Source organism: Triturus cristatus, chromosome 2_1 (genome assembly GCF_964204655.1).
Source record: "Triturus cristatus chromosome 2_1, aTriCri1.1, whole genome shotgun sequence".
NCBI classification, from domain to species: Eukaryota; Metazoa; Chordata; class Amphibia; order Caudata; family Salamandridae; genus Triturus; species Triturus cristatus.
This window is the reverse complement of record NC_140581.1, coordinates 42,491,897-42,506,625: the sequence shown is the minus strand read 5'-3', so window position 1 is coordinate 42,506,625 and position 14,729 is coordinate 42,491,897. Positions and strand designations below refer to the sequence as shown.

Genomic DNA, 14,729 nt, shown 5'->3' with positions numbered 1-14,729 from the left:
CGGGTGGCGTTTTTGAAGGCGTCCTTGGTGTTGGTGGTTGGGTCTTTTTTCCACGCTTTTTCAAGGGTGCGGCAGAGTTTTTTGGACTTCTTAAGATCATCGTTGAACCATGAGGCCTTCTTGTTGCCAGGTTTGCTTTGACGTTTTTTCAGTGGTGCTAAGGTGTCTGCGGTGTTGGATAGCCATAGGGTGAAGTTGGCGGCGGCTAGGTTTGGGTCCGAGGAGTGGGCTGGGGTGTTTAGAAGGAGCGATGAGGAGATCTGGTCGGAGGTGATTTTGTTCCAGTTTCTTTGCAGAGTCGGTTGGAGGTGGTTGGTGGGTTTGGGCTTGTTGTAGGTGAAGTGAACGCAGCTGTGGTCAGTCCAGAGGAGATCCGTAGTGTGGCTGAAGGAGACATGATTGCTGGAAGTGAAGATGGGGTCGAGTGTGTGACCTGCGATGTGGGTAGGGGAAGTGACCAGTTGTTTAAGTCCGAGGTTGGCGAGGTTGTCCAGGAGGGTGGTGGTGTTATGGTCGTTGATCTTTTCAAGGTGAAAGTTGAGGTCACCCAGAAGGATGTATTCTTTGGAGGGGAGCGCGAGTGGAGTGATGAAGTCCGTGATGTCTTCACTGAATTTTGCGCGGGGTCCTGGTGGTCTGTAGAGGAGGGTGCCTCTGAGTGTGGTCTTGGGGTCGATGTGGATCTGGAAGTGAAGGTGTTCGGAGTTGGCGAGGTTGGCGTCAGAGCTGGTTGAGATGCGGATTGATTTCTTATGGACTATCGCGATTCCTCCTCCTGTGTGGCTGGTACGGTCTTTGCGAGTGATCTTATAGTCTTCAGGGATGGCAATGGTGATGTCTGGGGCGGAGGAAGCGTTCATCCATGTTTCCGTTAGGAAGGCGACGTCCGGGGAGGTGGTGTCTAGTAGATTCCATAGGTCAATGGCGTGTCTGTGGACAGATCGGGTGTTGAGAAGGATGCATTGTAGGTGGTTGGGGTCGGGAATCTGTGGTGTGGTAGTAGCGGAGATGTTGTCGGTGCCGATGAATTTGCAGGAGTAGCAAGAGAAAGGTCCATGGGTCTGTCCAGGAGCGGCTTGGACGCAGTTGGGGGCGCGACCGGGGTTGAGGGCTAGGAGGGTGGTGGCATCGTAGGTAATGCGGGAGGGCTGGGCAGCGCGCGGGGCAGGGGGTCTGGCGCTGGGCGCGGTCCAGGCGCGGACGGGCGTAGACGGGCTTACCTTTGGCGCATCTTCGGCGCGGGTTGGGCGCGGACGCTGCAAGACACTATGAATTCCCAAAAAGTACAATTATCCTCCTTGGAATGTTTAAAGGAAGAGATAAACTGGAAGCTGGTTGATTTTGAAAATAGATCACGTCGTAATAACTTAGGTATTCTGGGTATCCCTGAGGGAAGCGAGGGGGGGAATGTTAGGCAATTTGTCAGTGAGCTCTTTGTGGAAGCTTTTCCAGAGCTACTGCACTGGAAGTGGGATGTGGAACTCCAGAGGGCTCACCAATTCCCGTTTCAGATGAATACTAGATCCGGTAGTAATACTAGACCAAGAGCTATACTGATAAGTTTGAATAATTTTCTGGCTAGAGAGGCTCTTTATGATTTAGCTAGACCGGATCAAAAGCGTAGGGCGAAGGGTTTGGAATTTTTTGTTCAGCCTGACTACTGTCATGCCACTGTACAACAACGCTGGCAGTTTTGTCAGCTAATACCATCTTTTCAGGCTAAAGGTGCCCAAGCATTCCTCCTCAATCCCTCCAAGCTGAAGGTAATTCATAAGGAGAGAACGCACTATCTTACATCTGAAGGAGCAGCTAAGGAGTTACTAGCTTTATTATGAGTATGTTTGTTCTATATTGTTGTTGGGATACCAGATTCTACATTTTTTTGATGTGGACTATGTGATGTCACTCAAGTTAACCTGCACTAACTTTCTATATGTCTATTTTTTTCCTTATTATGTACGGTATATTATTGAATCTAGAGCGAGCCACGAGGCACAGGATGCTTCTCACATCACATGTTAGGGACTGTTCAGTCCCTGGGTCTTCTGGGGGTGGGGTCAGGGTTGGGAAAGGGGTGGGGGAGGGGGTGGGCAGATGAGTGGGGTGGTGGGTGTGGGGGGTGTGGGGGGAGAAGGGGGCAAGCAAGGTTAAAAGACGGTTCGGAGAGTAAATTCTGCTATAAGATGATTTTGAATTTGATCTGGGTTATTTTTTGGGAGATATACATGTTGTTATATATGGAGCCCAAATTTATAATCAATAGGACCTATAAAACAAAAGGGTATTTTCGTTGGTTTTTTGTTGAATGGGAGATTTGTGCTAACGTAGAGTTATGTAGTGGTAGTAGGTTGTTAGGCTTAATAAGATGGGTAAATTGATGATTTGTACTTGGAATATCTGTGGTCTTAACAATAGGGTAAAAAGGGGGGTCTGCGCTCAATTAATACAGAATATGAGACTCGATTTATTGTGTATGCAGGAAACGCACTTGGTCTGGAATGATAGACATTTTGTAATGATCTTGGTATGCAGCTATTGGGATGTACGCGTCAGGGGACTACTACTAAAGGCGTGGCTATTCTTATGAGGAAAGGATTGGGTACTCTGAAACGTTCTAAAGTAGATGAGTATGGTAGATGGATGATTATTGAGATTACCATTGATAGCAAAGTATGGACTGTATGTTCAATTTACGCTCCAAACACTGATGATCCTGAGTTATTACATTTTTTAAGCCTAGAGTTAGCAGCCTGGCCATCTCCTCTAATTCTTTGCGGAGATATAAATATTCATATGGAAGGGGGCTTGGATATACGGGGTACTTCATCATATTTAGGCTTAAAAAAAAAGACTTTTAAGGCATTAAGAGCATTAATTTTGGACTTTGGATTGTGTGATGTGGGGTTTGATAAAAATTCTTTGTCACCGGGATACACGTTTTTTTCTGCCCCACATCAGAAGCTCCGTTGATTGGACTATTCTTTTGTTACTCTAGGGCTTAAAAACAATATTGGGTTTAAAATTTTCCCACAAATAATTTCTGATCATAACCTGGTGTTGATAGAGGTTAAAATAGACAGACCAGATACATCATGGCTGAGAACTTGGTCCTTTGAGCGAAAGTTACTTGCGGACCCATTATATATAGAACACATGGGGAAGTGGATCAGGGAGTTTTTTGAGTTCAATAGAGGGAGTGCTCCGACCCAAATTGTCTGGGATGCGTTTAAAACAAGAGTACGAGGAGACACATTGTCTTTTTCGATTTGAAAGCAAAAAAACATTCGGAATAAGCTGGATAATTATAAAGTGATCCAGGAATGGGAGGAAAAATTAACCACCACTATCAGCTTATTACAAGACACAGAGCACACTAAAACCATCTTAGATATACATAAAGCCAGATTTTATGAGGTCTTAGCAAATAAAGTGGCCGAGCAGACGGCAATATTTAGATCTCAGATTTATGAGATGGGGGAAAATTCTGGGAGAATACTGGCGAAAACAATAAGACAAAAAGAGGTTATTAACACTGTTACTACAATAGAGGATGGTCAGACTCATAATAATTCCGAGGAAATTCTTGAGGTATTTCGACAGTTTTATTCACAGTTGTATGAGCAAGATGCTTTACCGTACTCTAAGAAGCTTTTTTTTATTTTTTCCTCTCTGGACAATATTTCAAAATTAACTACTGCCCAAGCTCAGGCATTGGATACTGACGTTACCTGGGATGAAATTGAGCTGGCTCTACTCTCTCCTGCTTCGGGTAAAGCGATGGGACCTGATGGCATCCCTTTGGAATTTTTTAGGCTGTTTAGGCATTTATTAAAACAAGATATGTTAGCCACTTTTCTAGAAGCACAGCAAGGGGTAGCCCCACCCTCCTGGAGACAATCCACAATAATGGCTTTTCTGAAAAAAGATAAATCTGCTACTAATCCGGCATCATACAGACCAATATTGTTAATTAATGCAGACTGTAAGGTTTTTAAAAAAATTCTAGCATCAAGAATATCAGGGATAATTCCTACCATTGTCTCCAGGTGGCAACATGGCTTCGTACCTGAGCGGGATACCTCGGATCATGTCCGTAGGGTTATTGCTCTCATGAATTGGGCACAGGGCACCAATACATCCATAGCAGTCACCCTGTTGGATGCTGAAACAGCATTTGACAGGGTGGCTTGACCCTATCTTTGGGATATGCTTTGTTTAAAGGGGTTTGGACTTACTATGATCTCACCGTAAAGAATACTACCCTCTCTTATATGTTGATTTTGTAACGTGTGGTCATATCCTATAACTTCTGATATAAAGATTATACTCATTTTATAGAAACTCGTGTGGAGTCTATTTGTGGTGACATCATTGGGTTGCTATGAGTGTGGTTGCACATATTGTACACCATTGCCTTGGAGATATGCCTGGCTGCTCGTGCCAAGCTACTAAGGAGGTGAGCAGGGCTATCTCAGACGGTGTCTTTACTTAGCCTAACATTGAAACGAGGGGTCAGGGACTCCCGCCTCCAGCATTTGGTGGCGGCGGTGAGGGATAAGGACCCCCACTTCCAACACCGATGATATCGTGTTATTCTTAATTTGTGCAAGAAGAATATTAATAGAACTTTTCACATTATAGATCATTCTCCAGTATCTCTGGATATGGAATTAATAGAAATAAAACTGAGGTACCATTCTCTAATGCTTCAGATGATATTTTTCCAAATATTTCACAAGGTAGAAATCACCAGCTTCCTCCTAGGTATGTACGATATCAAGCCAAGAATAAAGGATAATTGAACAAACGGAATTATTCTCACCTCTTATTAGAAATAAAGCAGTAACGAAATGTTTGTTAATGTGGGCTCAAGAGTAGCCAGACTAAATAGTTTGCCTAAATTAGATAAGTCAGGACTGACTGTTCTTGATTTTGAGGATTATTTCTTAGTTAAAATATCACAAATCTTATGCTGAGTAGTAATTCCCAAGAGACGTCATCAATTTGCTTCATTTTGTTACAATAACATCATGGTTACTGTTTTTTGGCTACATTCCAAAAATGTATCAAATGCATCTTCAGAAAGAAGTAAAATACTGCATTTTATGGGCACTAAGGGCCCGATTCACAGAACTTACTCAAGACAAAATCCTAAACTTACTACCATTTTGGTATTGACAGAAGGCACTTACTCATTTTGGTATTCACAGAAGTTAGGAGTCCTAACTTTAGGACTCCTAAATGCCTTCTGTGAATACCAAAAGTCTAAAAATTTGGATTTTTCTCAGTTTAGGAGTCCTAAAGTTAGGAGTCCTAACTTTACTACTACTTTTTCTCAATGTAACAATTTATTATACACCGGGGCCTTCATTTAAATGCTCTAATAGGTACTCTGAGAGATGACTATGGTATGGACACATGTTATCGATTTGTCTTTCTTCAAACAATGTCTGGTGATCACGCTTCTTAGAAAAAAATACAATTGATGCAATGAATATTGTTCTAGATGCGTGTATGTCCTTGCTGGGCTGTGATAGCACTCTTTCCTGATAATGGTAGAAATTCTTTATTTTTTCGGACATTGATAGGAAGGTTGTTGTTAGCACAGAATTGGTGGTCCGAAGAAGTGCCAACCCTTGCAAAATGGAGCCAGGTTTGGTAATCGCAAAAACTAATGTGCAAAAGTGTGTTTTACACTTTCTGCAATTCCCAGTGGGTCGAAGGTAGACCTTCCTCATGCATATTCCCCGCCTCTCGCCTAGCCCCGCCCATTGCCTTCTAGTGCACCTCCCTCCACCTAGGACCTACTTAATGATGGCCGCTGCGCGATCCCATTGAGCAGGTTCCAGGCCCAGCTCTCCCCATGCAGATGCATCACATATGCCCCTGCCTTCTCCTTGCCCCCCCCCCCCTGGTCTTTGTGTGCCTTCTCCTTGTTTTACCCTTGTTTCACTGCTTTCTCCTTGCTTTTTCCCCCCTTGTTTGGATGGCCTCCCCACGCAACTCTGGACCATCACCGGAATGCTGAAGGGGCCTCCAGACCTGGCAGTCGGAATGAGCCCCTGGGACCTGCAAGCACCTGGATACCCCGTTGGGTGATTAGTCACGCTTTACAAATCCTGATTTATTGATTGAATATTAATGAGGTAGGTCTCAGTTGGCGCCTGTAGGGAATAAAAATTTAAAAAACGGGGATGGTGGCTGACTGGGGTCAGCGGACCACCTTCTCTGTGATTGTGATTGCTTTGTTTTTTAATGCAGCCCATTTTCCTTAACACAAATGGTGGCACTCAAATGCCCGTAAAGAAGATTATGTACATGTTGTGTTTCATAATATTAACTAATTTGAGATTATTCTCCTGAGCTGAATCACAAAGTAGTTAGTTGAATTTCTACCACTACTTTGGGTTGAAGATGAAAAGCCACCCTTGGTTGGAGAAGAGCAACTGGCTGGAGCCACTGGTCAATATGTATTTTGACCACTTCATTTTTATCACAGCCGCGTGCTCAAGCAGGCGCGGAGACTCCCCCAGCAGAGCTTCAAGGTCATTGGTGTGCACACTGTGAGCAGAGTGAATCAGTGATAAGAGTTCACATGTGAAACAGCTCAGCTCTGTGCCTTTTCCTCAAAGGTGACATACATGTTCGGGGTGTCAAAAGGGCCCACCCAGCAGCTCGAAGGGGATAGGGTGGAAAGTGTAGCGCTCTAGTGCTCCGAGGGTCGCAGGTTGAGCCCCGGAAGCACGTTGCACCATGTATCACTTTCTGGCCAGGCGTGGCCAGAAAGCTTTAAATAAAGGGACCGAAGTGGCACGGCACTTCCGGTCCACACCAGCATAGCACCGGTGTGCGTGTCAGTTATTGCATCCGTCATACCGCGCTGCGCAGCGGGGTCACCCGAGTCTGAGTCCCTCACACTGGCGACGAGAGTGGGATGCTCGCAAGTCAAACGGCCCCAGCGGACGGAATGACCGGCTCAGGCACCAGATGACCCGGTTGCCCCAGCGGTAGCGACGCACCGGTAAGCAGCGTGACCACAGAGCTGCGTGAGGCACCGGCAGTAGCCGCAGCAGGCAGGCCCAAGGCAGCGACGCTCACTGAAGGACAACCACGCAGCGGGCCCAGAGGTGCGCGCATGCGCAGAGAGAGAGCGAGAGGCGTCGTCACACGAGAAAGCACGAGGCCTAGCGAGTCGAGCGAGCGCTACAGGACCAACGAAGCGGCCGAACGAACGAACACGAGCAACGACGACACGCACGGACGAAACACACCAAGCCACCTCCCAGCACCAGAATGGACACCAATTCAGGAGGCGCGTCGGGAGGGACCGGCCAAGCTCAACAAGGGACATCACAGGCGCCAGCTCAGCGAGCAGCACCACAGGCGCCAGCAGCAAATCCCGGAGCACCGCAGCCAGTACCATCAGTCCACTCACAGATCCAAGCCCTGCCCCCCTTCAGCGAACTGATAGACCCTGGGACGGCAGCTCCACGATGGGCCATATGGCTAGGGCAGCTCAATAACTACTTCACTGCCACCAGGGAAAGAGACAACGAGGTTAAGAGATCCCTGTTGCTACACTTCGGGGGCACGGAGCTGTACAAACTATTCAAGCACCTCCAGAACACGGGAGATGACGATGATTACGACGGGGCGGTCAACGCGCTGAACGCCCATTTCGACCCCCAGCTGAACCCGCACTACGAGCGATTCAAATTTCGCCAATCTAAGCAAAGAGAAGGTGAGACCATGGACGCGTTCCATGCCCGGTTGAGGGATCTCATAAGCACGTGCACAGAGGATGATGAGAAGAAGGAAGTGACCGCACAGCTGATCCAAGGCTGCCGCAACAAACCACTAAGAACACTCATTCTAAGGCAACCGCGCATCACACTGGAGGAAATATTGGTCCTGGCCAGATCCCACGAGTTATCGGAGGCACGCGCAACGGCAATGGAAGCAGCCCTGAACATGCGGGCGGAAGCAGGAACCGTGGTGAAGACAGAAAGGGTGGATGCAGTCCGACACACCGGTCGGGGAAACAGAGGAGGATGGTCGACGTGGTCGCCACGCCGAACGCCATGCGGTTACTGTGGCCGAGACGCACACAACCAAGATGGCTGCCCAGCACGTGGCAAGACATGCTCAGCATGCGGCATACCCAACCACTTCGCCAGCGTATGCAGGGGTGGCTCCCGAGGAAAAGGGACATCAGGGAGGAAACCAGTCACGAGGGCAGTGAGACAGCTGTCGCTAGACGACGCACCGCCACCTCGGTCGCACAGCACTCTGCGGCAGTCCCAGTTCGACGGAACGTCCACCGAGGACGAGGAAGAATGCTACTACGTGTCGTTCGTAAGTGAACTAAAGAAAAGGCGGAGACCCCAGCCGAAATGCCACATACACATCGACGGCTCCCCGGCGACGGGCGTCATTGACACGGGAGCCACCGTGAATGTCATGGGGATCCAACACTACAAAGCACTGAAACCAAGACCCAAGCTAGTCCCCTCAAAGGCGCGGATACTTACATACGGCAGCCAAGAGCCCCTCCCGCTACGGGGGAAGATGACGGTCCAAGTAAAGGCGGACAGCAGTGAGGTCACGACGACGTTCCACGTAGTGGACCAGGAAGCAGACCTGCTCGTGAGCAGCAACACCGCGGAAGACCTCAGCCTCATCGCATTTGCAAATGCCGTCAAAGCACTCCAAGCAGAGGACATCACAGAAATGTTCCCCACACTATTCAAAGGCCTCGGCACCATCAAGCGACCGCCGATCAAATTGCACATCGATCCTGCCGTCCAGCCCGTAGCCCTGCGGCACAGAAGGATACCGTACCACCTGCGCGCAGCCGTGGAGAAAGAACTCAACCAACTTGAAGAACAAGGGGTGATTGAGAAGGTTTCGGGGCCGACGCCGTGGGTATCCCCAATGGTGATAGCGGAAAAGCCGCGCCAACCAGGCAAAATCCGCATCTGCATTGACATGAGGGCCCCCAACAAAGCCATTAGACGGGAAAGGCACCTCACCCCGACAGTTGATGACATCTTGACAGACCTGAATGGGGCCCAATGGTTCTCAAAGCTCGACCTCAACGCCGGATATCATCAGCTCCGGCTAGCGGAAGAAAGCCGATACATCACCACATTCTCGACGCACCTGGGGCTGAGGCGATACAAGCGACTTAACTTCGGTATTTCATCCGCCGCTGAAATTTTCCAGAATACAATCAAGGAACTCCTGACAGGCCTTGACGGAGTACTGAATGTCAGTGATGACATCCTGATTCACGCACAAACAAGCGAGGAACACCACCGCAGGCTGAAAGCCACCCTGCTGAGACTGGCGCAGTATGGCGTCACGCTACACAAGGACAAATGCCAGTTCTTCAGGAGATCGATAGAGTTCTTCGGCTACGTGTTTGGCTCTGACGGGGTTAAAGTAGATCCCCGCAAATCACACGCCATAAAAAATGCCCCAGCTCCGACAACTGCATCCGAAGTAAGAAGTTTCTTGGGCATGGCGCAGTACTGTGCCAGGTTCATACCCAACCTTGCCACAATAGCGGAGCCTCTGAGAAGTCTGACGAAGAAAGACAGCCCATGGCAATGGACGGCAACAGAAGACGGAGCTTTTCATCGGATCAAAGAGGCACTTCTTGACAGCACTACAATGGCATACTTTGACACTGCGAGACCCACCGAAATACTTGTTGATGCCAGCCCAGTGGGCCTCGGAGCCCTCCTGTCGCAAGAATCTGAGCCAGGGGTGTGGGCGCCGCTGGCGTTTGCAAGCAAAGCCCTGACAGCGACGGAGTCACGGTACTCACAAATTGAGAGGGAGGCGCTGGCCGTAAAGTGGGCGTGTGCCCATTTTCACCTGTACATAGCGGGTTACCCGTTCAGAATGGTGACGGATCACCAACCGTTGATTCCCCTATTCCGTGGCACAGCACCGCACCCCCCACCAAGGATTGAACGCTGGGCGATCCAAGTGCAGCAATATCAAATGGACTTAGTGTACCGCCCGGGGGCGAGGAACCCAGCGGACTTCCTGTCCCGACACCCCTCTACGGAAGAATCCCGCAACACAGAACCGGAAGCCCAGACCGAAGAGTTCATCAACATGCTGGCTACCGGAGCCTGTCCCCGTGCACTGACGGCCGACGTCATCGTCTCCCACTATGACGGGGACACAGCTGTCCGGAGAGTGAAAGAAGCACTACAATCAGGAACGTGGGCAAACTTCCTGAAGGACACCCACGGGTGGGACGAAGCAGACCGGACACGCCTGCAACAGTTCTGGAGGATTCGCAATGACCTCAGCCGCGCTGACAATGGCCTCCTACTGAGAGGAACTCGTGTAGTAATTCCCAAAGCGCTGCAAGACAAAGCAACTGCGCTAGCACACGAAGGCCACCAAGGCACCCGCCGAATGAAGGCGAGGATGCGAGAGAAGATATGGTTCCCCAATATGGAGGAGAATGTCGAGGTCTGCGTGCGGGAGTGCCGGGCATGCCAAATAACCAGCAGCCCCGAAGTACCTGCCCCAATTATCACGGAAGACCACGCCCCATCGCCATGGGCCTGGCTGAGCCTAGACTTTGGCAGTTTCCCGGATGGGAGAGTCACCGTTGTACTAATGGACAACTACACCAAATACCCCGTTGTTGAAACAGCAGCATCAACCAGTTTCGCGAACATTCGCCCCATCCTCAGCAAGGCCTTTGCCCTGTTCGGCATCCCACGAGTCATCAAGACGGACAACGGACCCCCGTTCCAAGGGAGCTAGTTCAAAGAGTTCATGACCGACCTTGGCATCACGCACCGCCGAATCACCCCGCAATGGCCACAAGCGAACGGGGAGGTCGAACGATTCATGAGGACAATAAACAAAATTCTGCGGATATCATCCGCGGAAGGGAGTGACCCAGAGGAAGCACTGCAAGCGTTCTTAAGGGAATATCGCAGCACCCCGCACAGCACCACTATGCAGTCACCGTGGGCATTGATGATGGCCGGGCCGCGGAAAGATCTATTACCCATGGCTGACAATTGGGCTCCAGCACCATACTCGCCAGCAGACACCCAAGAAAGGAGAAGGAGGACCAATGAAAAGGCCAGCCACAGGAGGAGGGCCCAAACAAGAACCCTGAATCCTGGAGAGGCTGTGCTGATCCGAACAAGGAGACCAGGAGGAAAGTTCAAAACTCCGTTCGAACCGGAACCCTGGGTCATCAAAGAAACCAAAGGAACAGCCATCACCGTCAGCCGAGCAGGGGAAGAAGTGACTCGCAACGTGTCATGGTTCAAGCCGATACCCACCCCAAGAGGGCAGGGCTCAAGTGAAGGCACACCGGCAGGGGGGGGTGAAAGAGAGGGCGCAGCCACAAATGACACCTCGTGCCTGCCCCCAGATGCTACAGAACGCCCACCCCTGCCGTCACCAGGACCTTCTCGAGACTTGGTCCCTCCGAGAGGCAAGGGACAGTATAATCTTCGGTCCAACCCTCGGCCAAATCACAGACTAGCAGATTTTGCATGTGAATAAACTGATTATCATAGTTGTTTGAAAAATCCAAGTTGGGAAGGGATGTAGCGCTCTAGTGCTCCGAGGGTCGCAGGTTGAGCCCCGGAAGCACGTTGCACCATGTATCACTTTCTGGCCAGGCGTGGCCAGAAAGCTTTAAATAAAGGGACCGAAGTGGCACGGCACTTCCGGTCCACACCAGCAAAGCACCGGTGTGCGTGTCAGTTATTGCATCCGTCATACCGCGCTGCGCAGCGGGGTCACCCGAGTCTGAGTCCCTCACAGAAAGGAAGATATTATGGGCAAGAAAGGGGTGGCGGCTGAATTAGCTGAATGAAGAAAGACAAAGTATCCTCTCAGATGTACTCCGTGTGGGGGAGCAGTTAATGTTGAAAGCTTGAATACGGCCTTTCCATCGCGCTGCCTTTGACAGCATCAATGCCGCCCTCGTCTGGGGAGCGGCTTGCACCGCATTGGAGGAAAGCTGGGGCTGCCCTCTGGTGGAAGTCGGCTGCCTGCACGGTGAGGTGGGCGGCCCACAACCCTTGGCTGTTGTGAACGGGTGAGTACTGTAGGTCCGGCTTGTATACCACGTGACTTGCCGTCTTGGCTCACGGTTCTAAGCAGCCAGTCGGGGGGTGCTCGTCAGCTAGGACCAGACCACTGTGGGTAGGTTAGTTCCGCCCCCTTGGTGCCACTTGTGCAGGTGCAGATGCCCAGGGCTTCAGGAACTCGTGGTGACAACTGCGGCTGACCATCCTCGTCGCCACTGAAGAGTCCCCTGTGGACCCCAAACATGTGCCTGGCTGCCGAGGCAAATAGTGAGAAACATTCAGACTCGTAGGTTTTTGTCATGTGCAAGAGACACCGACTGCAGCGCGACTCGCTCTTTTGTGTCCACAGCGCCCGTCACTGGCACAGACATTTGGCCAAACACGAGGGGGGAAAATAGTGGAGTTTCCCAAAAGTGTCTCCCCTGACAGCGGACTTTTCCCGCGGTCCGAAATAAAATGGAAAATTATGAAAAGTGGACATTCATAATTCATCGTTCAAATGAGAACAACAGACACATTTTAAAGATTTGATTGAAACTTCAAATGCAATTATGATGAAGAGTATATTTAACAAAACAGAGTGGAAAATAGAAATGTTGTATACAAAAGGAATTTGTATCGACCCGACTGAACCCTGCAGTCTGACATGCTGTTCAAGAGGAGCAGACACGTCTGCCTCATGTTCTTCTGAGCATTAAGGAATACTCAATTTTTTAAGAAACGGAAGTTTAAAAGTGCTTATTTCTGAGGGGATTAGTGAAATATTGGCCAGAGGAGAGGGTTAGGTGTAGTAAAAGTATTAGTCCGTCAAACCACAGGTACAGCCTCACCTGGCGCCGGCTTCCTGAGGGAGGCTGTTGCCAAAGTCCACCCTTTCCATCTTTTCTGCTCAGCCCAACCACTCTCTTCCAGATGATCTCAGCATTTTTCTCCCTCAACCATGAGCCTTGCCTTGGTACCTGCACTCCTCCTTCCAGTGTTACAAGTTCATGTGTCATAGTGCTTAGAACTCTTCCCTTCCCTCCCACGCTTGGTGTCCCTCTAGATCCACCATCACAAGTCTTGCTTCCCACATTTCTTTCATGACAGTCACAATATTTGGCAGGACGTACCTCATGTATGTCGATGTCTGCAGCGTCATCCTCCACGGCGTACTGCATGATGTGGGAGCGCTCTTGTAACTTGGTTCGTCCTCGCTGGTGGCTCCTTTCTTTTAATTTCTCTGATGTTTTCATCAGCCTTTCCTCCAGGGATTTGTTTTCTCGCTCAATATCTTCTGCAATCCTTTTTTCTCTTTCCAGACGTTCTTGTTGTCGCTTCTCCTCCTCTCTCTGCTTTCGCTCCGCCTCCTCTCTCTGCTTTCGCTCCTCCTCCTCTCTCTGCTTTTCCTGTGCTATCCTATCTTCATTCTGTTTTACTTAAAGTGGAAAAAAATATGTGATAAGAACCAAAGCCAGTAGTCTGTGGCATGAGCATGGCTTCTCATTTGATAACAATATTCTTTGACAGACCGATATTGGTTTCTATTGCTATATCGTGCTGCTTGACCACGACATGTGGCATTAAGATGGTCACCTGATGGGCGATGGCAGCAAAATACATCACACACATACCGGTGGTCCAAAGGCAAGCTCTCCTGTCTGGAAATGTATCCTAGGTACACCATGGTCTAGATGTAATGTTGCTACAAGGTTCATCCTTAGAAGGAGAATGTTGTGTTAACCGTATACTTACACAATGCCACATGGCATTTAAGAAGGCATGGCTGCCATGTACCTAACATGTACCATGGCTACAAAACTGCCAACCTTCTAGGAATGGTTTAGGGCTGGCGAGGCACAACACACATCTCGGGGATGAACTCACAGATGCCTCCTCAGGGGATTCAAGTTGGGCAAGCAGGCAGCCTTGGTTGGGATTTGCAGCAGCAAAGGCTTAGTGAAGTGTCCCTGGATTGAAGGCACGCTGCCTTGGCTAGGGCAGGGGTGGAAGATGTTTGGCAAAGGGGCTCTATCTGGGAAAAGGAGCATCCTTGATCTGGCCTGGAGGGCACTTCGGTGCTTCTCAGATGCAAAACTCAGTGATGTGGTACCCCAAACCATCAATTCACTGTGGGGGTATTTACATGCAAATGTATTCCAACTGTAAACTATGTAGTAGGTAGCACTGAGGGGAAATGAATAAGGACTGGAGGAAAACAGGGATTGAGAATAAGAATTAAAATAGGGGGACGGAACAGAGGAGAAAACACGGATAATTACCATTTCACTCTTGTCCAGGAGGAACCTGAAGTACGCAGTAATGCAGAAGCTTAGGAATAGGAAACAGAAGTGGAAATCGATTGTGAGTCAGACATGGAGAAGCATATATGGCGCATGGATTTGGCATGTTGGGGTAGGAGAGATCGTGTAAGGAGGCAGCACAGCGCAGTAGCTGCAGTGTCTAGGAAAAGGCCAGGGCAACCTAAGCTGAGGGTGCTGGGTGGTGGTGGTCAAAGGGTGCGAGTAGAGAAAAAAGGAACAAACAATAAAGGGAGCTGCAATTCGGCTGGGGTAAAATCTCAATTACTCTGGTAAATGTTGCTTAATTGTGTGAATCTTGCATCTTTTTTGTTAATATTGAAAGAATTAATGCCGTGATACA

At 49.3% G+C, this 14,729-nt stretch overlaps 1 protein-coding gene across 1 annotated transcript in view; it reads right to left on the bottom strand.

Annotated features, from left to right (window-relative positions):
• The window catches only part of LOC146863681 (uncharacterized), a 301,266-nt gene that overhangs the window by 113,876 nt on the left and 172,661 nt on the right, over nucleotides 1–14,729 (bottom strand). The window contains exon 4 of the mRNA XM_085627808.1: nucleotides 13,199–13,503. Coding sequence (XP_085483934.1) covers nucleotides 13,199–13,503 — 305 coding nt within the window. The remainder of the gene's footprint in view (nucleotides 1–13,198; nucleotides 13,504–14,729) is intronic.